The sequence below is a fragment of the Oncorhynchus tshawytscha genome, linkage group LG01, assembly GCF_018296145.1.
Source record: "Oncorhynchus tshawytscha isolate Ot180627B linkage group LG01, Otsh_v2.0, whole genome shotgun sequence".
Taxonomy (NCBI): Eukaryota; Metazoa; Chordata; class Actinopteri; order Salmoniformes; family Salmonidae; genus Oncorhynchus; species Oncorhynchus tshawytscha.
Window position 1 is genome coordinate 92,509,381 of NC_056429.1, and position 27,467 is coordinate 92,536,847.

General features: G+C 42.5%; 1 protein-coding gene across 3 annotated transcripts in view; it reads left to right on the forward strand.

Moving 5' to 3' along the window:
• The window catches only part of LOC112260089 (tyrosine-protein kinase Mer-like), a 58,959-nt gene that overhangs the window by 30,141 nt on the left and 1,351 nt on the right, over nucleotides 1–27,467 (forward strand). For 2 of the 3 annotated variants that reach the window (XM_042327375.1, XM_042327378.1), the window contains exons 10-20: nucleotides 6,452–6,587; nucleotides 6,984–7,134; nucleotides 9,302–9,390; nucleotides 9,516–9,611; nucleotides 9,808–9,888; nucleotides 10,137–10,229; nucleotides 13,140–13,258; nucleotides 13,355–13,464; nucleotides 21,013–21,172; nucleotides 23,430–23,566; nucleotides 26,628–26,688. In XM_042327375.1, coding sequence (XP_042183309.1) covers nucleotides 6,452–6,587; nucleotides 6,984–7,134; nucleotides 9,302–9,390; nucleotides 9,516–9,611; nucleotides 9,808–9,888; nucleotides 10,137–10,229; nucleotides 13,140–13,258; nucleotides 13,355–13,464; nucleotides 21,013–21,172; nucleotides 23,430–23,566; nucleotides 26,628–26,688 — 1,233 coding nt within the window. The remainder of the gene's footprint in view (nucleotides 1–6,451; nucleotides 6,588–6,983; nucleotides 7,135–9,301; nucleotides 9,391–9,515; nucleotides 9,612–9,807; nucleotides 9,889–10,136; nucleotides 10,230–13,139; nucleotides 13,259–13,354; nucleotides 13,465–21,012; nucleotides 21,173–23,429; nucleotides 23,567–26,627; nucleotides 26,689–27,467) is intronic. The other variant, XM_042327377.1, reaches the window with a different exon arrangement.

Here is a 27,467-nt window from a genome sequence, read left to right on the forward strand (position 1 = left end):
CATTCCCTGCTCTGCCCTACTCTGCTCTACTCTTCCCTGCTCTGCTCATTCTCTGCTCTGCTCTACTCTTCCCTGCTCTGCCCATTCCCTGCTCTACTCTGCTCTACTCTACTCTTCCCTGCTCTGCTCCGCTCTGCTCTACTCTGCTCTACTCTTCCCTGATCTTCTCTACTCTTCCCTATTTTGCTCTACTATATTCTACTCTTCCCTACTCTATCAACAAGATACATTTTAATTGCTTTGATGTAATACATGTTCTTGTTCAGATATATACAGTACATTGTGTTTCTGACTGTGACTAGTCATGCTGTTTCCAAAATAAAAGTTCTGGTATGAAACGTTGTCATAGAGAGATGGTACATTGTGTTACTGTGTGTCTTCTGTGTTTCCAAGTTTTTCTGGGCCTCCAGTTCCACTGTCAGCACTTTGGCTATTGGGAGAGGAACCGCAGATGTTGCCATGTGGCAGTGCTGTGCAACCAAGGGCTTTATCTACTGTCACATGTTCCCCAACAATCCCCCTCTCAGCTCTCTGTAAACACCATTCAGATCACCATGTCAGCTGCCCAAATTGTAACCTACAGTGGCTTGCGAAAGTATTCACCCCCTTGGCATTTTTCCTATTTTGTTGAATTAAAATGGATTTTTGGGGGGGTTGTATCATTTGATTTACACAACTTGCCTACCACTTTGAAGATGCAAAATATGTTTTATTGTGAAACAAAAAATAAATAAGACAAAAAAAGTGTGTATAACTATTCACCCCCCAAAGTCAATACTTTGTAGAGCCACCTTTTGTAGCAATTATGGCTGCAAGTCTCTTGGGGTATGTCTCTACAAGATTGACACATCTAGCCACTGGGAATTTTGCCCATTCTTCAAGGAAAAACTGCTCCAGCTCCATCAAGATGGATGGTGTCCGCTGGTGTACAGCAATCTTTAAGTCATACCACAGATTCTCATTTGGATTGAGGTCTGGGCTTTGACGAGGCCATTCCATGATATTTAAATGTTTTCCCTTAAACCACTCAAGTGTTGCTTTAGCAGTATAATTAGGGTCATTGTCCTGCAGGAGGGTGAACCTCCGTCCGAGTCTCAAATCTCTGGAAGACTGAAACAGGTTTCCCTCAAGAATTTCCCTGTATTTAGCGCACCTCGCCCTGCCGATGAAAAACATCCTTACAGCATGATGCTGCCACCACCATGCTTCACTGTGGTGTTCTCGAGGTGATGAGAGGTGTTGGGTTTGCGCCAGACACAGTGTTTTTCTTGATGGCCAAAAAGCTCAATTTTAGTCTCATCTGACCAGAGTACCCTCTTCCATATGTTTGGGGAGTCTCCCATATGCTTTTTGACAAACACCAAACGTGTTTGCTTATTTTTTCTTTAAGCAATGGCTTTTTTCTGGCCACTCTTCCATAAAGCCCAGCTATGTGGAGTGTACAGCTTAAAGTGGTCCTATGGACAGATACTCCAATCTCAGCTGTGGAGCTTTGCAGCTCCTTCAGGGTTATCTTTGTTCTCTTTGTTGCCTCTCTGATTAATGCTGTCCTTGCCTGGTCCGTGAGTATTGGTGGGCGGCCCTCTCTTGACAGGTTTGTTGTGGTGTCATATTCTTTCCATATTTTATTAAGGTGGACTTTATTCAACTAATTATGTGACTTCTGAAGGTATTTGGTTGCACTAGATCTTATTTAGGGGCTTCATAGCAAAGGGGGTGAATACATATGCACGCACCACTATTCCGTTTTTTATTTTAATTTTTTTTTTTTTAAACAAGGTATTTTTTTCACTTCACCAATTTGGGCTATTTTGTGTATGTCTATTACATGAAATCCAAATAAAAATCCATTTACATTACAGGTTGTAATGCAAGAAAATAGGAAAAAGGCCAAGGAGGGTGAATACTTTTGCAAGGCAGTGTACTAATATTTTTTGATAACAGACTTTTACTTCACTACCTTCATGAATAAAATCATGTACTTTTTACTCCATACATTTTCCCTGACACCCAAAGTATTTATTGCATTTTTAGTGCTTAGAAGGACGGGAAAATGGTCCAATTCACACACTTCTCAAATGAACATCCCTGGTCATCCCTACTACCTCTGATCTGGCGGACTCACTACACACAAATGCTTCATTTGTAAATTATGTCTGAGGTTTGGAGTGTGCCCTTGGCTATCCATAAATAAATTTAAAAAACAAGACAATTGTGCCATCTGGTTTCCACTCCCCTCAAAGTAGCCACCCTTTGTCTTGATGACAGCTTTGCACACTCTTGGCATTCTCTTAACCAGCTTCATGAGGAATGCTTTTCCAACAGTCTTGAAGAAGTTCCCACATATGCTGAGTACTTGTTGGCTGCTTTTCCTTCACTCTGCTGTCTAACTCATCCAAAACCATCTCAATTGGGTTGAGGTTGGGTGATTGTGGAGGCCAGATCATCTGATGCAGCACTCCATCACTCTCCTTCTTGGACAAATAGCCCTTATACAGCCTGGAGGTGTGTTGGGTCATTGTCCTGTTGAAAAACAAATGGTAGTCCCACTAAGCGTAAACCAGATGGGATGGCGTATCGCTGCAGAATGCTGTGGTAGCCATGCTGGTTAAGTGTGCTTTGAATACTAAATAAATCACAGAAAGTGTCACCAGCAAAGCACCATCACACCATCAAACGTCCTTCTCCGTGCCTCACGGTGGGAACCACACATGCAGAAATCATCTGTTCACCAGCAGCAGTCAGTGCTTTTTAAGATGAGGGAGGACAAAAAAACAATTCATGACCATTGCCTTATTCCTATTACAGAATATTAGAAGACTCATTCATATTCCATTCACCCAGTTCAATGTAATAGTGATAGGTTTAGGCTACTACATGATACTCTAATTTTCCCTATACCCATCATAACATGGCCTATGAAAAGTTTACAATATAGGTCCACACAGGTTGAGAGGCAATTTTGAGGTGACAGACAGTGCCATTCTATACCGCCTTGGACACTCTTGCCTGCATCTAGCTGACATAGGGTGTAATCATTTGTCCAACAGTTGCAAAGGAGAGTTTCTATTCGACATGTTCAGGTATGTTTATCCCTGTTTTGCTCCATTTGCTTCTGTTTTTAAGAAACGTTTTTCAACAGAATCAGCAGAATGAATACACCCCTGATCACTCATAAACAGAGTTCACTCTCATAACAGCCACGTTGTATTTCTCAACTTCCCTTCGCTTGTGAACTTCAATGCACAACACATCAGCTGTATGTGACCAGGCAAAAAGGCATTGTTGTCACCATATTACCTAAAGTAACATCCTAGTCAACATAGCTAATAGAACTAATGCGTTAGTAAACCGCTACAATCATACAGCAACGTTACAGTGTACAGTCAGAAAGCAGTTACAACGGCGGGCCCCAGTGGCAATAAATTAGTAATACCAAATGCTTACCTTGACTTGGAAGAGTTCCAGTGTTGTGTTGGAAAGTCATAGCCACCTAGCTAACATAGCATCCCTCTGTTTGAGCAGGGTGTTTCAGTAGGCTAAACTAGCGAGCTGCATTTGCTAGCTAAGTAAGTGAAAGTGGGGAAAAAATGACTCTCTCTTGTTTCTCCTTCATTTTGGAAGAAATGGATATGTTCCAAAACTGTTCAACTATTGTCCTTATCTCTCTTTGAGTCAACTACTCACCACATTTTATACACTGCAGTGCTAGCTATCTGTAGTTTATGCTTTTAGTACTAGATTAATTATCTGATCATTTGATTAACAACATGTTAGTTCATGTTGCAAGAGCTCTGATATGCTGGAGGATGTTCTCCCGAAGTTGTCATGATTACTGTGTAAGTCTATGGAAGGGGGTGAGAACCATGAGCCTCCTAGGTTTTGTAATGTCAATGTTTATTTTTTATTTTTTTATTTCACCTTTATTTAACCAGGTAGGCTAGTTGAGAACAAGTTCTCATTTGCAACTGCGACCTGGCCGAGATAAAGCATAGCAGTGTGAGCAGACAACACAGAGTTACACATGGAATAAACAATTAACAAGTCAATAACACAGTAGAAAACAAAGGGGGGAGTCTATATACATTGTGTGCAAAAGGCATGAGGAGGTAGGCGAATAATTACAATTTTGCAGATTAACACTGGAGTGATAAATGATCAGATGGTCATGTACAGGTAGAGATATTGGTGTGCAAAAGAGCAGAAAAGTAAATAAATAAACACAGTATGGGGATGAGGTAGGTGAAAATGGGTGGGCTATTTACCAATAGACTATGTACAGCTGCAGCGATCGGTTAGCTGCTCAGATAGCTGATGTTTGAAGTTGGTGAGGGAGATAAAAGTCTCCAACTTCAGCGATTTTTGCAATTCGTTCCAGTCACAGGCAGCAGAGTACTGGAACGAAAGGCGGCCAAATGAGGTGTTGGCTTTAGGGATGATCAGTGAGATACACCTGCTGGAGCGCGTGCTACGGATGGGTGTTGCCATCGTGACCAGTGAACTGAGATAAGACGGAGCTTTACCTAGCATGGACTTGTAGATGACCTGGAGCCAGTGGGTCTGGCGACGAATATGTAACGAGGGCCAGCCGACTAGAGCATACAAGTCGCAGTGGTGGGTGGTATAAGGTGCTTTAGTGACAAAACGAATGGCACTGTGATAGACTGCATCCAGTTTGCTGAGTAGAGTGTTGGAAGCCATTTTGTAGATGACATCGCCAAAGTCGAGGATCGGTAGGATAGTCAGTTTTACTAGGGTAAGCTTGGCGGCGTGAGTGAAGGAGGCTTTGTTGCGGAATAGAAAGCCGACTCTTGATTTGATTTTCGATTGGAGATGTTTGATATGAGTCTGGAAGGAGAGTTTGCAGTCTAGCCAGACACCTAGGTACTTATAGATGTCCACATATTCAAGGTCGGAACCATCCAGGGTGGTGATGCTAGTCGGGCATGCGGGTGCAGGCAGCGATCGGTTGAAAAGCATGCATTTGGTTTTACTAGCGTTTAAGAGCAGTTGGAGGCCACGGAAGGAGTGTTGTATGGCATTGAAGCTTGTTTGGAGGTTAGATAGCACAGTGTCCAATGACGGGCCGAAAGTATATAGAATGGTGTCGTCTGCGTAGTATGTACCCAAAGGAGGATGGAAACTAGCTGTCCTCCGGCTACACCATGGTGCTACCCTACAGAGTGCTGTTGAGGCTGCTGTAGACTTTCTTTGCAAAATTGGTGACGTGATTATTTTGTGACATGATTATATTTACTGTAGTTTTATCTAAAAATTGTAACTTTTTAAATGTTTTACCATTTTTTTATTTTATGAAATTCACAGAGGAGGATTATCCTCCCCTTCCTCCTCTGAGGAGCCTCCACTGCCGTTCACCTGGTCTGCGTCTCACAAAGGCCAAAAATCTAAACATTTGAGCTCATGGCACCAAAGGACAGATTTCCACTGGTCTAACGTTCATTGCTCGTGTTATATGGAAAAAGCAAGTCTCTTCTTGATGTCTTTTTAGTAGTGGTTTCTTTGCAGCAATTCGACCATTCAGGCCTGATTCATGTCTCCTCTGAACAGTTGATGTTGAGATGTGTCTGTTACTTCAACTCTGTGGAGCATTTATTTGGCCTGCAATCTGAGGTGCATTTAACTCTAATGAACTTGTCCTCTGCAGCAGAGGTAACTATGGGTCTTCCTTTCCTGTGGCGGTCCTCATGACAGACAGTTTCATCATAGTGCTTGATTGTTTTTGCGTCTGCACTTGAAATCCGTATTGACTGACCTTCATGTCTTAAGTAATGATGGACTGTCATTTCTCTTTGCTTATTTGAGCTGTTCTTGCCATAATATGCACTTGGTATTTTTACCAAATAGGGCTATCTTCTGTATACCACCTCTATCTTGTCACAACACAACTGATTAGCTCAAACACATTAAGAAGGATAGGATTTCCACAAATTAACTTTTAACAAGGCACACCTGTTAATTGAAATGCATTCCAGGTGACTACCTCATGAAGCTGGTTGAGATAATGCCAAGAGTGTGCAAAGCTGTCATCAAGGCAAAGGGTGGCTACTTTGAAGAATCTAAAATATATTTTTATTCAACATATCTTTGGTTATTACATGATTCCATATGTGTTATTTCATAGTTTTGCTGTCTTCACAATTATTCTACAATGTAGAAAATAGTCAAAAATAGGTGTGTCCAAACTTTTGACTGGTACTGTAGATATATTAGTGTTTCTTAATTTTGGTCCTAGGTACCCAAAGGGGTGCACATTGTAGTTTTTGCCCTAGCGCTACACATCTGATTCCAATAATCAAAGGTTTGATGACTTAATTAGTGGAATGAGTTCATGGAATAGGTCCGTTTGAGAAACCCCGATCTAAACTGCTGAATACAACCCCGATTTCTGATTGTAAACTGCTGAATATAACCATGATGTTGTATTCCTCAGATCCACAGCTCCTCCAACACTGCCGCTGTGGCCCTACAGGAGTTCAACACTACATACAGTGTTCAGGTAGCTGCCGTTACTCAGGCTGGGCGTGGCTTGCTCAGTCCACCGGTTAGGATCTTTGTACCAGAGAGCAGTGAGTAGTCTGCACTACATAAGGAGTTCATAACCCATACATATGCATTCAGAAGCAGTGCACTGTCTTGCTGCTGTTGCAAGACAATAAACATTGTAAAATGGGCAATACAAGAGTTCAATACAATACAGGGCTCATACTTCTCCTTACTGTTTGGAATATCCTCCGTTTAAATGGTGTGTTGATTTTAATCACTGCTACAGCTCCTCAACTGGGACACTTAAGACACAGATTGTAATTATTGTAATTAAAGAGAACACTTTCAGAGTACAGCCTGGGAGAATGAGGAGGATGTTTCTCTATCTAATCTACATTATATTCTACGCTGTACAATGCTGTGTTCTGTTCTATAAATCAACCATACTTTGATTTGATTGATTGCCTGTTGTGTTCCAGGTTGGCTCCTGTTTCCCTCCTCCAGTCCAAACACCAGAGGATCAGACTCTGTGTACATTGTACTAGGGGTGGTGTGTGGCTTCTGTCTCCTGCTGCTAGTATTCTGGGCTGCTATCTGCATGAGAGGCCAGATACTAGACACACGCTTTGGGTACGTTTGTATGCTTCTTCACATATTAAAGTCGTAATTGTATCATGATGTACAAGAAGGTGTACACTGTACTACAGTGTAGGCGCAGGGTTCCTTCCTCTGTAATTGTTTCTTGGCAGTTTTCTTCACTCAGTTTCATGATCAGGAAACCCGATTTGGCTGTTGCAGCAGGAGTAGAAGTTACTCGGTATTTTGATCCCTGGAGTTGCTGAGGGGAAACGGTGTATTGGTCACTCGTAGTGGAAATGGTTGTAGGCAGGGATACAGTTACTCAGTATATTTGGATGCCTGGTTTCCTCTTAATTACACACAACAACTGCACCTGAGGTAATGGTTGCCAAGATTGTACTGAATGGGTCATGCTCATTAGGCACCAAATGGAAGAAAACAGACTGAAACAGCTGGACTAACTCAGCAGTGAGATCTGGGTGGTGTTAGTTTGGGCAGACTATGGAATTTTCTAATGTTTTGCAACAGAAAATGAAAATGGGCTTTTCTCATTGAACAAGCCCAGTAGTCCGTCCCTGTTTCATTCTGTTTTCTTCCGGTTGGTGCCTAATGAACACAACCATCGCTGGTCTTACTACTGATGACAGAGGTAGTCCAACTGTGTTGAAAAGAAAAACCAAAACAACACTCTCTCTCCCCTTTTTTCCAGTCCTCTACACTCCTTCCCTCTATTCTGCACTCTTGTCCACTCCTCTCCTCTCCCCTCTTTTCCACTCCCCTCCTCTCTACTCCACTCCTCTCCTCTCCCCTCTTGTCCACTTCACTCCCTCCTCTCCCTTCTTTTCCTCTCCTCTCCTCTCCCCTCTTTTCCACTCCCCCTCTCTACTCCTCTCCTCTCCCCGCTTTTCCACTCCCTCTCCTCTACTCTCCCCTCTTGTCCACTCCCCCTCTCTACTCCACTCCTCTCCTCTCCCCTCTTGTCCACTTCACTCCCCTCCACTCCTCTCCTCTCCCTTCTTTTCCTCTCCTCTCCCTGCTTTTCCACTCCTCTCCTCTCCCCTCTTTTCCACTCCCCCTCTCTACTCCTCTCCTCTCCCCGCTTTTCCACTCCTCTCCTCTCCCCTCTTTTCCACTCCCCCTCTCTACTCCTCTCCTCTCCCTGCTTTTCCACTCCTCTCCTCTCCCCTCTTTTCCACTCCCCCTCTCTACTCCTCTCCTCTCCCCGCTTTTCCACTCCTCTCCTCTACTCTCCCCTCTTGTCCACTCCCCCTCTCTACTCCACTCCTCTCCTCTCCCCGCTTTTCCACTCCTCTCCTCTACTCTCCCCTCTTGTCCACTTCACTCCCCTCCTCTCTACTCCACTCCTCTCCTCTCCCTGCTTTTCCACTCCTCTCCTCTACTCTCCCCTCTTGTCCACTTCACTCCCCTCCACTCCTCTCCCTTCTTTTCCTCTCCTCTCCCCTCTTGTCCACTCCACTCCTCTCCCCTCTTGTCCACTCCACCCCCCCACTCCACTCCACTCCACTCCACTCTTGTCCGCTCCTCTCCTCAACACTAAAACAATCCACTCCACTCCTTTCCTCTCCACTCCACAAAATAACCCTCTCCACTCCTCTCCTCAACACCAAATCAATCCACTCCACAACACCAAAACAACTCTCTCCATTCCACTCTTTTCCTTTCCTCTCCACTCCACCAAAATGACCCACTCCACTCAACATCAAAATAACCCACTCCTCTCCTTTTCTCAACATCAAAACAACTCAATATCCTGTAATTTCTGCTGTCTCTGTTCTGGAATGTATGAAGTTAGAGGTGACTCAGTGTTGCCATTCAGGATATACAGATAAGAATGTGTTACGCGCCAAAACTAGCAAACAACCTCTCATCCCTCAGAGGCAGGAAAACATCAGGTCATAGAGCTAGCTTCCTGCTTCTAGATGAATTCTCCATCTAACCTTAACCTAAACTAACTCGGAGGCAAGCTCTTGTTAACCTTAGTGAGTTCGTGACTCACTCTGTCTGCATTCCAAATGGCACCCTATTCCCTATATAGTACACTACTTTTGACCAAAGCAATTCTGGACGAAACAAAGTAAGAGTAACGGGTTTTGAGAAGGAGACAATGCGAGGAATCAAGGAAATGCAATTGAGATTCTCCCTTAACGTTTTTTCTACTTCATGTTAGTAACTTGTGTCTCTCTGGCGCCCACTCCAGTCAGATGTTTGGAAGGGCAGAGAAGCTTCCACCCATCGTCCAGTACAGGCCCCAGAGGTCCTACAACCGATCAGCCATTGAAATCACACGTATGTTAATAAATGTTCTACTCTGCTCTATACTTTATCTTCTCCATAATTTAAAGTGGATAATTGTTTTATATCTATATCCACAGCCCAATAATACCAATATGAGCTATATTTTCCTTTTATAGTTGGTAACCTGGGTGTGAGTGGAGAGCTCCAAGCCAAACTACAGGACTTCATGATTATGAGAAATCTGCTTTCCATCGGGAAGGTTCTGGGAGAGGGTGAGGATGGCATTAATTTGATATCTTATTACACAAAATGATTAGCCTCTTTTAAATTATAAAATGTATATTATAAAGTAGGTCAAATAAAACATTTTCTCAATCATATGCCATTTCTTTGTTGCTACTGGAAATTTAGAGGTATTTCTGACGGGTTACCTCTATAGTAGCACATTTTAATTTTTTTATTGAATAGGTGAATTTGGCTCTGTGGTGGAGGGACGTCTGAAACAACCTGACGGAGCGTCTGAGAAAGTGGCTGTGAAGACCATGAAACGTGAGTTTCTTCAACCACTATCAGTTTATCTTAATCTGACGATGTCATTTAGGTCAGATCCAGAGGTTTTTTCTCCTTCTTTATCCTAGATGGTTGATTAATTCCACAGCCTGGTCCCAGATCTGTTGGGCTGTATAACTATGTAGTTCATGAAGTGTTTTCCAAGAGTTGGCAAGCCCGCGCAAACAGATCTAAGACCAGAGTAAATAGCAAATACAATTTGTATTAATTTCCTCTTTGTTTTCTAGTGGATAACTTCTCCCAGAGGGAAATAGAGGAGTTCCTGAATGAGGCTGCCTTCATGAAGGACTTTGACCACCCTAATGTCATCAGGCTGCAAGGTACTGTAGGTCTTCTCTGCTGTCATCATAGGCCATCCGGCTCATTCCTGGTCCATTGAAGACAAATTACTTGTATCAAATCAAATCAAAGTTTATTTGTAACGTGTGCCAAATACAACAGCTGTAGACCTTAAAGTGAAATGCTTACTTACAGGCTAAAGAATAGGTATTAGGTGAATAATAGATAAAGAAATAAAAACAACAGTAAAAAGACAGTGAAAAATAACAGTAGCGAGGCTATATACAGTAGTGAGGCTATATACAGTAGCGAGGCTATATACAGTAGCGAGGCTATATACAGTAGCGAGGCTATATACAGTAGCGAGGCTACATACAGGCACCGGTTAGTCGGACTAAATTGAGGTAGTTTGTATATGTACAGTAGATATGGTTTAAAGTGACTATGCATATATGATAAACAGAGAGTAGCAGTAGTGTAAAAGAGGGGTTGGCGGGTGGCGGGACACAATGCAGATAGTCCGGGTAGCCAATGTGTGGGGGTACCGGTTAGTTGGGCTAATTGAGGTAGTATGTACATGAATGTATAGTTAAAGTGACTATTCATATATGATAAATAGAGAGAAGCAGCAGCGTAAAAGAGGGGGTTGGGGGACACACACACAATGCAAATAGTCTGGGTAGCCATTTGATTACCTGTTCAAGAGTCTTATGGCTTGGGGGTAAAATCTGTTAAGGAGCCTTTGGGTCCTAGACTTGGCGCTCTGGTACCGCTTGCCATGCGGTAGTAGAGAGAACAGTCTATGACTGGGCTGGCTGGGGTCTTTGACAATTTTTGGGGCCTTCCTCTGACACCGCCTGGTGTAGAGGTCATGGATCGCAGGCAGCTTAGCCCCAGTGATGTACTGGGCCGTACGCAATACCCTCTGTAGTGCCTTGCGGTCAGAGGCAGAGCAGTTGCCGTACCAGGCAGTGATGCAACCAGTCAGGATGTTCTCGATGTTACAGCTGTAGAACCTTTTGAGGATCCTTGTAAATAGGCGGAATAGGCTTTGTCGTGCCCTCTTCACGACTGTCTTGGTGTGTTTGGAGCATTCTAGTTTGTTAGTGATGTGGACACCAAGGAACTTGAAGCTCTCAACCTGCTCCACTACAGCCCTGTCGATGAGAATGGGGGTGGCTCGGTCCTCCTTTTCCTGTAGTCCACAATCATCTCCTTAGTCTTAGTTGCGTTGAGGGATAGGTTGTTATTCTGGCACCACCCGGCCAGGTCTCTGACCTCCTCCCTATAGGCTGTCTCGTCGTTGTCGGTGATCAGGCCACTGTTGTGTCGTCTGCAAACTTAATAATGTTGTTGGAGTTGTGCCTGGCCAGCAGTCAGGGGTGAACAGGGAGTACAGGAGGGGACTGAGCACGCACCCCTGTTGAGGATCAGCACTGCAGATGTGTTGCTACCTACACTCACCACCTGGGGCCGGCCTGTCAGGAAGTCCAGGATCTAGTTGCAGAGGGAGGTGTTTAGTCCCAGGATTCTCAGCTTAGTGATGAGCTTTGTGGGTACTATGGTGTTGAACGCTGAGCTGTAGTCAGTGAATTCTCATGTAGGTGTTCCTTTTGTCCAGGTGGGAAAGGGCAGTGTGGAGTGCATAGCTGGATTTCTTATAAGCTTCTGAGTTAGAGTCCCGCTCCTTGAAAGCGGCAGCTCTACCCTTTAGCTCAGTGCGAATGTTACCTGTAATCCATGGCTTCTTGTTGGGGTATGTACGTACAGTCACTGTGGGGTCAACGTCCTCGATGCACTTATTGATAAAGCCAGTGACTGATGTGGTGTGCTCCTCAATGCCATTGGAAGAATCCCGGAACATGTTCCTGTCTGTGCTAGCAAAACAGTCCTGTAGTTTAGCATCTGCTTCATCTGACCACTTTTTTTATAGACCGAGTCACTGGTGCTTCCTGCTTTAATTTTTGCTTGTAAGCAGGAATCAGGAGGATAGAGTTGTGGTCAGATTTACCACATGGAGGGCGAGGGAGAGCTTTGTATGTGTGTCTGTGTGTGGAATACAGGTGATCTAGAATTGTTTTCCCTCTGGTTGTGCATTTAACATGTTGATAGAAATTAGGTCAAACTGATTTAAGTTTACCTGCATTAAAGTCTCCGGCCACTAGGAGCTCCGCCTCTGGGTGAGTGGTTTTATGTTTGCTTATTTCCTTATACAGCTGACTGAGTGGAGCCTTAGTGCCAGCATCCATCTGTGGTGGTAAATAAACAGCCACGAAAAGTTTAGATGAAAACACTCCTGGCAAATAGTGTGGTCTACAGTTTATCATAAGGTACTCTACTTCATGCGAGCAAAATCTAGAGACTTCATTAGAATTCGTGCACCAGCTGTTGTTTACAAATATGCACAGACCGCCCCCCCCTCGTCTTACCTGAGTGTGCTGTTCTATCTAGCCAGTGCAGCGTATATCCCGCTAGCTGAATATCCATGTCATAATTCAGCCACGATTCCGTGAAACATAAGATGTTACAGTTTTTGATGTCCCATTGGGAGGATATTTGTGATCGTACCTCGTCTAATTTATTGTCCAATGATTGTACCTTGGCGAGCAAAATATTGATGGTAATGGCAGCTTTCCCACTCACCTTCCGCGGATCCTTACGTGGCATCCCTCTCTGTGTCATCTGGACCTGCGTCTCTTCCTCTTGCCAACAACAAGGATGTTGGCCTTGTCGGGTGTTCGAAGTATTTCCTGTGCGTCCTGCATATTGAAGAAAAAATATTTGTCTAGTCCGAGGTAAGTGATCGCTGTCCTGATATCCAGAAGCTCTTTTTTGCCGTAAGGTGGTGGCAGAAACATTATGTACAAAATAAGTTACAAATAATGCAAAAAACCTGTAAACACGTTATTATTAGGTATAAACCTGCTATTCCATTGACCTGCTCCTGCCAGGTGTTTGTCTGGAGGCGAGGTCTGGTCACTTCCCCAAGCCCATGGTTATCCTGCCCTTCATGAGATATGGAGACCTCCACAGCTTCCTGCTGCGCTCACGCCTCGGAGACAGTCCATTGGTGAGCTGTCCGATGCTTTCTGAGGACCACATTGGAAAAAATGCTGTGTTTACTGAATATGGTTAATGACATTGTAATGACTTCTTCTTCTCTCAGTTCCTGCCCACTCAGACGCTCCTGAAGTTTATGATTGACATCGCCATGGGGATGGAATACCTCAGTGGACAGAACTTCCTCCACCGCGACTTGGCTGCACGCAACTGCATGTCAGTTTACATTTCCCATGAAACATATATATATATATCTATATATATATATCTATATATATATATATATATATACCTGCAATCTATATATCTATATATCTATATATCTATATCTATATATATATATCTATATATATATCTTTATCTATATATCCTTATATATATATCTTTATCTATATATCTTTATCTTTATCTATATATACTTTATCTTTATATATATATATATATTATATATATATATATATATATATATATATATATATATATATATAGATAAAATATATATATATATATATATATATATATATATTCTAGAGTTACTTAGAAATGTCCTTGTTTTTGAAGTCAACAGTGAAGAGGCGACTCCAGAATGCTGGCCTTCTAGACAAAGAAAAAGCCATATCTCAGACTGGCCAATAAAATGAAAAGATTAAGATGGACAAAATAACACAGACACTGGACAGAGGAACTCTGCCGAGAAGGCCAGCATCCTGGAGTCGCCTCTTAATTGTTGACGTTGAGACTGGTGTTTTGCGGGTACTACAGTATTTAATGAAGCTGCCAGTTGAGGACCTGTGAGGCGTCTGTTTCTCAAACTAGACACTCTTAATGTACTTGCCATCTTGCTCAGGTGTGCAGTGGGGCTTCCCACTCCTCTTTCTATTCTGGTTAGGGCCAGTTTGCGCTGTTCTGTGCAGGGAGTAGTACAAAGCGTTGTATGAGATCTTCAGTTTCTTGGCAATTTCTTGCATGGAATAGCCTTCATTTCTCAGAACAAGAATAGACTGACAAGTTTCAGAAGAAAGTTATTTGTTTCTGGTTATTTTGAGCCTGTGATCGAACCCACAAATGTTGATGCTCCAGATACATAACTAGTCTAAAGAAGGCCAGTTCTATTGCTTTTGTAATCAGGACAACAGTTTTCAGCTGTGGTAAGATTTTCTAATAATCAATTAGCCTTTTAAAATGATAAACTTGGATTAGTTAACACAACGTGCCATTGGAACACAGGAGTGATGGTTGCTGATAATGGGCCTCTGTACACCTATGTAGACATTCCATAAAAAATCTGTCATTTCCAGCTACAGCGACATTAAAAAGGTCTACACTGTATTTCTGATCAATTTGATGTTATTTTAATGGACAAGAAAAGTGCTTTTATTTAAAAAACAAGGACATTTCTGAGTGAGCCCAAACGTGTGTGTGTGTGTGTGTGTGATAAATAAATATGTATATATACACAGTACCAGTCAAAAGTTTGAACACACCTACTCATTCAAGGGTTTTTCTTTATTTTTACTGTTTTCTATATTTTAGAATAATAGTGAAGACATCAAAACTAAGAAATTACACATATGGAATCATGTAAACTCAGCAAAAAAAGAAACGTCCTCTCACTGTCAACTGCGTTTATTTTCAGCAAACCTAACGTGTAAATATTTGTATGAACATAAGATTCAACAACTGAGACATAAACTGAACAGGTGCCACATACATGTGACTAACAGAAATTGAATAATCTATCCTTGAACCAAGGGGGGGTCAAAATCAAAAGTCATAGTCAGTATCTGGTGTGGCCACCAGCTGCATTAAGTACTGCATTGCATCTCCTCATGGACTGAACCAGATTTGCCAGTTCTTGCTGTGAGATGTTACCACACTCTTCCACCAAGGCACCTGCAAGTTCCCGGACATTTCTGGGGGGAATGGCCCTAGCTCTGACCCTCCAATCCAACAGATCCCAAACTTGCTCAAACTTGCCATGGCAGAACACTGACATTCCTGTCTTGTAGGAAATCACGCACAGAACGAGCAGTATGGCTGGTGGCATTGTCATGCTGGAGGGTCATGTCAGGATGAGCCTGCAGGAAGGGTACCACATGAGGGAGTAGGATGTTTTCACTGTAACGCACAGTGTTGAGATGCAATGACAACAGGCTCAGTCCAATGATGCTGGGACACACCACCCCAGACCATGACGGACCCTCCACCTCCAAATCGATCCCGCTCCAGAGTACAGGCCTCGGTGTAACGCTCATTCCTTCGACGATAAACGCAAATCCGACCATCACCCCTGGTGAGACAAAACGGCAACTCATCAGTGAAGAGCACTTTTTGCCAGTCCTGTCCTGTCTCAGCCTCCAGTATTTATGCTGCAGTAGTTTATGTGTCGGGGGGCTAGGGTCAGTTTGTTATATCTGGAGTACTTCTCCTGTCCTATTCGGTGTCCCGTGTGAATCTAAGTGTGCGTTCTCTAATTCTCTCCTTCTCTCTCTCGGAGGACCTGAGCCCTAGGACCAAGCCCCAGGATTACCTGACATGATGACACCTTGCTGTCCCCAGTCCACCTGGCCGTGCTGCTGCTCCAGTTTCAACTGTTCTGCCTTCTTATTATTCGAACATGCTGATCATTTATGAACATTTGAACATCTTGGCCATGTTCTGTTATAATCTCCACCCGGCACAGCCAGAAGAGGACAGGCCACCCCACATAGCCTGGTTCCTCTCTAGGTTTCTTCCTAGGTTTTGGCCTTTCTAGGGAGTTTTTCCTAGCCACCGTGCTTCTACAACTGCATTGCTTGCTATTTGGGGTTTTAGGCTGGGTTTCTGTACAGCACTTTGAGATATCAGCTGATGTACGAAGGGCTATATAAATAAATTTGATTTGATTTGGTCCAGCGACGGTTGGTTTGTGCCCATAGGTGACGTTGTGGCCGGTGATGTCTGGTGAGGACCTGCCTTACAACAGGTCTACAAGCCCTCAGTCCAGCCTCTCTCAACCTATTGCGGACAGTCTGAGCACTGATGTAGGGATTGTGCGCTCTCTGTAGCGCTGTCTTAGGCATCTCACAGTACGGCCATTTCAATTTTTTGCTCTGGCCACATCTGCAGTCCTCATGCCTCCTTGCACCATGCCTTAGGCACATTCATGCAGATGAGTAGGGACCCCGGACATCTTCCTTTTGGTGTTTTTCAGAGTCAGTAGAAAAGCCTCTTTAGTGTCCTAAGTTTTCATAACTGTGACCTTAATTGCCTACCATCTGTAAACTGTTAGTGTCTTAAAGACCGTTCCAGCGGTGCATGTTCATTGTTCATTGCACAAGCATGGGAAACAGTGTTTAAACTCTTTACAATGAAGATCTGTAAAGTTATTTGGATTTTTACGAATTATCTTTGAAAGGCAGGGTCCTGAAAAGGGACGTTTCTTTTTTTTGCTGAGTTTAGTAACCAAAAAGTGTTAAACACATCAAAATATATTTACATTTGAGATTCTTCGAAGTAGCCACCCTTTCCCTTGATGACAGCTTTGCACACTCTTGACATTCTCTCAACCAGCTTCACCTGGAATGCTTTTCCAACAGTCTTGAAGGAGTTCCAACATATGCTGAGCACTTGTTGGCTGCTTTTCCTTCACTCTCTGGTCCAACTCATCCCAAACCATCTCAATTGGGTTGAGGTTGGGTGATTGTGGAGGCCAGGTCACTCTGGGTCTTCCTTTCCTGTGGCAGTCCTCATGAGAGACAGTTTCGTCATAGCACTTGATGGTTTTTGCGTCTGCACTTGAAGAAACTTTTTTCAGTTCTGCCCACAAATTTTCTATGGGATTGAGGTCAGGGCTTTGTGATGGTCACTCCAATACCTTGACATTGTTGTCAGCAAGCTATTTTGCCACAACTTTGGAAATATGTTTGGTGTTATTGTCCATTTGGAAGACCATTTGCATCCAAGCTTTAACTTCGTGACTGATGTCTTGAGATGTTGCTTCAATATATCCACATAATTTTCCACCTCATGATGCCATCTATTTTGTTAAGTGCACCAGTCCCCCCTGCAGCAAATCACCCCCACAACATAATGCTGCCACCCCCGTGTTACTGTGGATATAGATAATTTTGTACCTGTTTCCTCCAGCATCTTCACAAGGTCCTGTGCTGTTGTTCTGGGATTGATTTGCACTTTTCGCACCAAAGTACGTTCATCTCTAAGAGACAGAACACGTCTCCTTCCTGAGCGGTATGACGGCTGCATGGTCCCATGGTGTTTATACTTGCATACTATTGTTTGTACAGATGAACGTGGTACCTTCAGGCGTTTGGAAATTGATCCCGAGGATGAACCAGACTTGTGGAGGTCTCCAATTGTTTTTTCTTATGTCTTGGCTGATTTCTTTTGATTTTCCAATGATGTCAAGCAAAGAGAAACTGAGTTTGAAGGTAGGCCTTGAAATACATCCACAGATACAGCTCCAATTGACTCAAATGATGTCAGTTAGCTTTAGAAGCTGCTGATAGACTATGACAATTTTCTGGAAATTTCCAAGCTGTTTAAAGGCTAAAGGCACAGTCAACTTAGTGTATGTAAACTTCTGCCCCACTGGAATTGTGATACAGTGAATTAATCTGTCTGTAAAAATTGTCCCAAAAAAATTGTAAAAAATTACTTGTGTCAAGCACACAGTACATGTCCTAACCGACTTGCCAAAACTATAGTTTGTTAACAAGATATTGAGGTTTAATGACTCCAACCTAAGTGTATGTAAATTTCCGACTTCAACTGTACATACACTTAGGTCGGAGTCATTAAACTCGTTTTTCAACCACTCCGCAAATTTCTTGTTGACAAATTATACTTTTGGCAAGTCAGTTCGGACATCTACTGTGTGCCCATCCAAGAAGGCTCAAGGTCATTGGCCACAGATAAAATGTTGTCAAATCACGTGATATCTAAAGTATCTCTGATTAAGACATGTCAACATCATACTTTCAAAGTCTTAGCTAGCTAGCAAGCAAGCAGTCATCATCATGAATCAAGTCGACAATCTACTGGGAAATCCTTTTCAATCCTTGTCATATGAAGCAAAATTATAGATTTTTATTATAGATTTTTTTTGGACATTTTTTACAGACAGATCAATACATGGGGCTCATACAAATTACACAACAAGTTGGAAATCAAAAATTCAACGATGAGTGGTTTGGAAGGAATCAGTGGCTATCTGCTAGCATTGCAAAGCAATCACTAGTCTGTTATTCAGTGGAGTGGAGGTGTGGTCCAAGTCTGGGTTTAAGGGTATCTTTTGCAAGCTTGAAAGGATAAACATTCAACATTGGCCATGCTGTCAAACCAGCATGTCTTCTGCCACGCTCAAAACAATGGGAAACTGGGAACTGGGAAATCTCAGACTTCAGTGAGTTCAAGACAAATGTGAACTCTGGACAAAAACTAGCTCCAACAGGGAAAATATGTTTTGAATGGTCATCCAACTTGGAATCCCAACTTGGAACTCTGGCCTCTTTTCTAGAGCTCTGACCTGAAAATCGCTAATGTCATGATTCAACCTTGTTTTATACCAAGTTCCCAATTGTCTTGAAAGCACCATAAATCCAGAGAATGCCAGAATTTGATGATGCAGTTGATGACAAAATGTGCACACGAAGGACCGCCGCTCCACCTTCCTGTTTAAGTGAGAAAAGCACAAGGTCCAAAAATGTATTATATGCTGCTGCATAAATGATGTAATATGCCAGGGAGATATTTATACTGTAGCTAAGAAAGTAGTACTGAGTGTATGTTGTATAGTAAGCTGTGCATCACCCTAATAATTTAGTCTGTTCTGACTTAGTGGTGTACATGTAGCCTATAGCCTGTTTTAAAGAAATGTCATCATTGAATATTGTAAGAGCTTTCATTGTCTGCTTACATGCTCCCTTTATTCTTTCTATGGTTCTGACTTGGTATACCGGGAGAATATTGTAAGAACGGCCCATGTTCTGAATTATGCCGCTGAACAAATAGTTATATTGACTACGTCCATCCTAGCTCTCTCATGAATGTCTTAATTGAAATTACTGATTGTCTCTTATCCGCTCATCGTCCCCTTATACCATAGTTTGTACATCTCAAATGTCAGTAGAAACCAGATTTGTTTAAGCAAGTCAACCATATCATCTATGTTTTTTTTAAGGCAGTAAATGAGACTGAATGAAGTGTTTCATTGCCTTACAAGGCTCTGCTGACGTAGCAGTGGTAAGTGGTAAGGTGTCGGGACTCTGCTGTTGGGACAGCTTTATGTAGGCCCTAACAGTTGGTGGGCACTGTTTGTCACCGTTATAGTTCAGTTAATGTATCGTTGTGTTGTGTAGTGGCTTTGCTGGCATGCATCTCAAAACTTTTTGGGAGTTTGCCCCACCAAGATTAACATGCTAAAATAGCCACTGTATTGAGACCCTAAGCATGATACGAGGTTAATTGCATAATTAACTCAGGAACCACACCTGTGTAGAAACACCTGCTTTCATTATACTTTGTATCCCTAATTTACTCAAGTGTTTCCTTTATTTTTGGCAGTTACATGTACATACTGTATATACAGTACAGCTCTGACCTGAACCTTGTCACAATGTAAAGATGTAATCACTATGTTAATGCTTAATGTAAACACTTTGTCACAATGTAAAGATGTAATCACTATGTTAATTATTCATGTAAACACTATCACAATGTAAAGATGTAATCACTATGTTAATGCTTAATGTAAACACTTTATCACAATGTAAAGATGTAATCACTATGTCACAATGTAAAGATGTAAACACTTTGTCACAATGTAAAGATGTAATCACTATGTTAATTATTCATGTAAACACTATCACAATGTAAAGATGTAAACACTTTGTCACAATGTAAGGATGTAAACACTTTGTCACAATGTAAAGATGTAAACACTTTGTCACAATGTAAAGATGTAATCACTATGTTAATTATTCATGTAAACACTATTACAATGTAAAGATGTAATCACTATGTTAATTATTCATGTAAACACTATTACAATGTAAGGATGTAAACACTTTGTCACAATGTAAAGATGTAAACACTATGTTAATTATTCATGTAAACACTATTACAATGTAAAGATGTAAACACTTTGTCACAATGTAAAGATGTAAACACTTTGTCACAATGTAAAGATGTAAACACTTTGTCACAATGTAAAGATGTAATGTAGATGTAGATGTCATCGCATCTCACCATGATGACCGCCTTGATATGGCTGTGGTCTTATCTGGCAACTTATTCAAGTAGAAACTCACTGTTCCTGTCCACCATATTACCAAACTCACTGTTCCTGTCCACCATATTACCAAACTCACTGTTACTGTCCACCATATTACCAAACTCACTGTTCCTGTCCACCATATTACCAAACTCACTGTTACTGTCCACCATATTACCAAACTCACTGTTACTGTCCACCATATTACCAAACTCACTGTTACTGTCCACCATATTACCAAACTCACTGTTACTGTCCACCATATTACCAAACTCACTGTTACTGTCCACCATATTACCAAACTCACTGTTACTGTCCACCATATTACCAAACTCACTGTTACTGTCCACCATATTACCAACGTTTCATTGTTATGTAAACACATTGCTCCTGACTTTTTTTTTATAAGTGCCAAATGCTTATCCTGACTAGTCAACTTTGATCTGTTTCTAGTAAGTTGTATTGATTGGTTGGTTGATCTGGTCCTACAGGCTGCATGATGACATGACGGTGTGTGTGGCAGACTTCGGCTTGTCTAAGAAGATCTACAGTGGTGATTACTACAGACAGGGCAGGATAGCGAAGATGCCTGTGAAATGGATTGCAGTGGAGAGCCTGGCCGACAGAGTCTTCACTGTAAAGAGTGATGTGGTAAGGAGCCCCTCCCACACACTCATGCACACACACACACACACACACACACACACACACACACACACACACACACACACACACACACACACACACACAGTGATGTGATAAGGAAGGACTGAGAGAGCTCCCATCTGTTCGTTTCACATCGTTCAATCCTTTACTGATGGTGGGAATACATGTAATTGTGTCAGAGAGAAAGAACATGTACTGTTATTCCACTAACCAGTTCCCTTTCTGACCAGTTCCCTTTCTGACCAGTTCCCTTTCTGACCAGTTCCCTTTCTGACCAGTTCCCTTTCTGACCAGTTCCCTTTCTGACCAGTTCCCTTTCTGACCAGTTCCCTTTCTGACCAGTTCCCTTTCTGACCAGTTCCCTTTCTGACCAGTTCCCTTTCTGAAAATATGAATCAGCCAGCCTGTGAAGTTCAGCCCACAGCCACAGCTCTGGTCATTGCAAAGTCCTTGGGTAGCTTAACAGAGTTCTCACCAGAATAAACAGCATGTAACATGGTGTGTAACATGGTATTTTAGTGGTAGCTAGCATAACCTTGTAACCCAAAACCAAATATTGCATGTGTAATTCTCAATTTTTACTTTTATACACCTAGGGAAAAAAGTATTTGATCCCCTGCTGATTTTGTACGTTTGCCCACTGACAAAGAAATGATCAGTCTATAATTTTAATGGTAGGTTTATTTGAACAATGAGAGACAGAATAACAACAAACAAATCCAGAAAAACGCATGTCAAAAATGTTATACATTGATTTGCATTTTAATGAGGGAAATAAGTATTTGACCCCCTCTCAATCAGAAAGATTTCTGGCTCCCAGGTGTCTTTTTATACAGGTAACGAGCTGAGATTAGGAGCACACTCTTAAAGGGAGAGCTCCTAATGTCAGTTTGTTACCTGTATAAAAGACACCTGTCCACAGAAGCAATCAATCAGATTCCAAACTCTCCACCATGGCCAAGACCAAAGAGCTCTCCAAGGATGTCAGGGACAAGATTGTAGACCTACACAAGGCTGGAATGGGCTACAAGACCATCGCCAAGCAGGTCGGTGAGAAGGTGACAACAGTTGATGCGATTATTGGCAAATGGAAGAAACACAAAAGAACTGTCAATCTCCCTCGGCCTGGGGCTCCATGCAAGATCTCACCTCGTGGAGTTGCAATGATCATGAGAACGGTGAGGAATCAGCCCAGAACTACACAGGAGGATCTTGTCAATGATCTCAAGGCAGGTGGGACCATAGTCACCAAGAAAACAATTGGTAACACACTACGCCGTGAAGTACTGAAATCCTGCAGCGCCCGTGAGGTCCCCCTGCTCAAGAAAACATAAATACATGCCCGTCTGAAGTTTGCCAATGAACATCTGAATGATTCAGAGGACAACTGGGTGAAAGTGTTGTGGTCAGATGAGACCAAAATGGAGCTCTTTGGCATCAACTCAACTTGCCGTGTTTGGAGGAGGAGGAATGCTGCCTATGACCCCAAGAACACCACCCCCACCGTCAAACATGGAGGTGGAAACATGCTTTGGGGGTGTTTTTCTGCTAAGGGGACAGGATAACTTCACCGCATCAAAGGGACAATGGACGGGGCCATGTTCCGTCAAATCTTGGGTCTGAACCTCCTTCCCTCAGCCAGGGCATTGAAAATGGGTTGTGGGTGGGTATTCCAGCATGAAAATAACTCAAAACACATGGCCAAGGCAACAAAAGAGTGGCTCAAGAAGAAGCACATTAAAGTCCTGGAGTGGCCTAGCCAGTCTCCAGACCTTAATCCCATAGAAAATCTGTGGAGTGAGCTGAAGGTTCGAGTTGCCAAACGTCAGCCTCGAAACCTTAATGACTTGGAGAAGATCTGCAAAGAGGAGTGGGACAAAATCCCTCCTGGGATGTGTGCAAACCTGGTGGCCAACTACAAGAAACATCTGACCTCTGTGATTGCCAACAAGGGTTTTGCCACAAAGTACTAAGTCATGTTTTGCAGAGAGGTCAAATACTTATTTCCCTCATTAAAATGCAAATCAATGTATAACATTTTTGACATGCGTTTTTCTGGATTTTTTTCATTGTTATTCTGTCTCTCATTGTTCAAATCAACCTACCATTAAAATTATAGACTGATAATTTCTTTGTCAGCGGGCAAACGTACAAAATCAGCAGGGAATCAAATACTTTTTTCCCTCATTGTACATATACGTGTGGTGTGTGTGTGAGAATATAATTGTGTGTCTTCTTGCAGTGGGCGTTTGGTGTGACCGTGTGGGAGATATCGACGCGGGGCATGACGCCGTACCCTGGCATCCAGAACCATGAGATTTATGACTACCTACTGGAGGGCCACAGGCTGAAGCAGCCAACTGACTGCCTAGATGAACTGTGAGTGTTTATTCTTCTGTCTACATGGTTTGGGCTTTCGTGGATAGGAACATGTATCCTGGTCCCAGAGCTGTTTGTGCTGTGTTGTCAACATATAAGGTCATTGTCAATTAATATTGACCATACAGCACAAACAGATCTAGGACCAGGCTAAGGAACACTATGATACAGCCAGAACAATATAGACCAACTGAAGAAGTCATGTCTGCAACTCTCCCCAGTGGTTTATTAAGACACAAAACAGACAACGTTTGAATGATTTACATATTTACATTTGAGTCATTTAGCAGGTGCTCTTATACCAAGCGACTGACAGTTTGTGCATTCATCTTAAGACCCCCTAAGGATGATGTCCATGCGCGGGTGGAAATCTAATAGCATAATACAAAAATCCCAATAAAAATCTGTCCGTTTATACTACAGTTTTCTGTTTTCTTTTGCATTGTATGTGTCTCAATCTACTGCCTCCGCCTTTGTAGCATTTCCACATCTGTGGTGAAAGGTGACAGAGCTACAGTGGTGTTTGTCAGACCATGACACATCCCGAAAATCTGTTTTCTAACAAAATCAACTGTAGCGTTGGAACGGTTTGGCTGTTTTTGCTCTACGACCCCCCCACACGCGTCTTGGGACTCGTCTGAAGTCGGTACAGCCGATCTGCCAACTTCTGTCTGTAGCATCCAAACAGTTTGGGCTACACACTAATATGAACCCTCTGTGTAAAGGTGAGACATGTTATATGAACACGTACATGTTTTGCTCTAGGATGTCCACAGGCCTCACACTACTCATCTGAAGGTCCAATTAATAGAAGTATGGAAGTATGGAGACTGTTTAGTGCCAAAAATAAGGGGTTAAATGCATGTAAAAAAATAAAATAATAATAATTCCAGAACATACTATTTTTTTTCTCCTGATCTTTCTTATATCTCTCAAATATAGGATAGACACTTAAGAACAAACTTCCTGTACATTTTTTGGGGGACTTCTTTTATACTTTTCGAGGGACTGTCTGTGTAGTGAATCTGTTATTCAATGCGCATGTATGGGCTAATAGCTGTAAGCCCAAACATTATTATTATTGTTTTTTTTAAAGGGTATTCAAATTCTAAATCAAATAGCAAACTGGTCCTTGGTATGACCTTCTTAAAACAATTCCATATAGCTTAGTAGGAGTGTTCACAAAAGGCTTTTTTTGCGGGGGAGGTGTGAGGAAGGGGTACATTGGTGGGGGATGAGGTGAGTTTCCCCCTACTATGTAAAGCGCTTTGAGAACCGCAGTTGGTAGAAAAGCGCAATATAAATCCAATCAATTATTATTATTACTGTACTGAGCTACACTCTACTTTCCTTTACTGTATAGTCATGTTCAAAAGTTTTGAGAATGACACAAATATTAATTTTCAGTCTGCTGCCTCAGTTTGTATGATGGCAATTTGCATATACTCCAGAATGTTATGAAGAGTGATAATATTAATTGCAAAGTCCCTCTTTTCCATGCAAATGAACGGAATCCCCAAAAAACATTTCCCCTGCATTTCAGCCCTGCCACAAAAGGACCAGCTGACATGTCAGTGATTCTCTTGTTAACACAGGTGTGTGTTGACGAGGACAAGTCTGGAGATCACTCTGTCATGCTGATTGAGTTCGAATAACAGACTGAAAGCTTCATAAGGAGGGTGGTGCTTGGAATCATTGTTCTTCCTCTGTTAACCATGGTTACCTGCAAGGAAACACATGCCATCATCATTGCTTTGCACAAAAAGGGCTTCACAGGCAAGGATATTGCTGCCAGTAAGATTGCACCTATATCAACCATTTATTGGATCATCAAGAAGTTCAAGGAGAGCTGTTCAATTGTTGTGAAGAAGGCTTCAGGGCACCCAAGAAAGTCCAGCAAGCTCCAGGACCATCTCCTAAAGTTGATTCAGCTGCGGGATCGGGGCACCACCAGTACAGAGCTTGCTCATGAATGGCAGCAGGTAGGTGTGATTGCATCTGCATGCACTGTGAGGCAAAGACTTTTGGAGGATGACCTGGTGTCAAGAAGGGCAGCAGTGAAGCCACTTCTCTCCAGGAAAAACATCAGGGACAGACTGATATTCTGCAAAAGATACAGGGATTGGACTGCTGAGGACTGGGGTGAAGTCATTTTCTCTGATGAATCCCCTTTCCGATTGTTTGGGGCATGCGGAAAATAGCTTGTCCGGATAAGACAAGGTGAGCGCTACCATCAGTCCTGTGTCATGCCAACAGTAAAGCATCCTGAGACCATTCATGTGTGGGGTTGCTTCTCAGCCAAGGGGAGTGGGCTCACTCACAATTTTGCCTAAGGACACAGCCATGAATAAAGAATGGTACCAACACATCCTCCGAGAGCAACTTCTCCCAACCATCCAGGAACAGTTTGGTGACGAACAATGCCTTTTTCAGCATGATGGAGCACCTTGACATAAGGCAAAAGTGATAACTAAGTGACTCAGGGAAGAAAACATTGATATTTTGGGTCCATGGCCAGGAAACTCCCCAGACCTTAATCCTATTGAGAACTTGTGGTCAATCCTCACGAGGCGGGTGGACAAACAAAAACCCACAAATTCTGACAAACTCCAAGCTTTGATTATGTAAAAAAGGGCTGCCACCAGTCACAAATGTGGCCCAGAAGTTAATTTACAGCATGTCAAGGTGGATTGCAGAGGTCTTGAAAAAGAAGGGTCAACACTGCAAATATTGACTCTCTGCATCAACTTCATGTAATTGTCAAAAGCCTTTGATATGTATTAAATGCTTGTAATTATACTTCAGTATTCCATAGTAACATCTGACAAAAATATCTAAAGACAATGAAGCAGCAAACTTTGTGGAAATTAATATTTGTGTCATTCTCAAAACTTTTGGCCACGACTGTATGCCTTAATTTCAACAACAAAAATATAGACTCTTAGCTTTCCTTTGACACCCAATTTGACATGCTCCTATGAACTTCACATGTTGGTGCTCATGTAACCTTTTACATAGAAATGGCCTTAATCCTTCTCCTGTCCCACTGTCTGCCCACCAGGTATGAGATCATGTACAGCTGTTGGCGTACTGACCCCCTGGACCGCCCCATCTTCACTCAGGTAACAAAGAGTGCGCTAGACAAATGTGTGTCCCAAATGGCACCCTATTACCCAAGGGGCTCTGGTCAAAAGTAGTGCGCTATATAGGGATGGGGTGCCATTGTGATGCAGCCATAGACATAGACACCCTGGTCAAAAGTAGTGCACTACACTCTTTAGGGGGGAATAATATGTTTTATTGTCACATACACCTTTCTGGTTAAGGCATACAGTGGGGCAAAAAAGTATTTACAGCAGGGGTGTCAAACTCAATCCACCATGTGTCTGCAGGTTTTTGTTTTTTCCTTTCTATAAAGACCTAGACAACAGGTGAGGGGAGTGTCATACTAATCAGTGACCTTAATTCATCAATCAAGTACAACGGTGGAGTGAAAACCCACAGACACTTTGTCCTCGGTGGAATGAGTTTGAGGCGTGTCTTACAGGGTCAGCCATGGTAGTATGGCACCCCTGGAACAAATTAGGGTTAAGGGCCTTGCTTAAGGGCACATCAACAGATTTTTCACCATGTCAGCTCGAGTATTAGAACCAGCGATCTTTCGGTTACTGGTCCAACAGCTCCAACCGCTAGGCTCCCTGCCACCCCTATCTAGAACCTATAAGGGTTCTTTGGCTATCCTTATAGAATAACCCTTTTTGGTTCCAGGTAGAACCCTTTCCACAGAAGGTTGTACTGGGAACCCAAAAGGGTTCTAACTGGAACCAAAAAGGGTTCTCCTATTGGGACAGCCAAAGAACCATTTTCTTAATCTGAGTGTGTATATAATGAATAGGGTGTA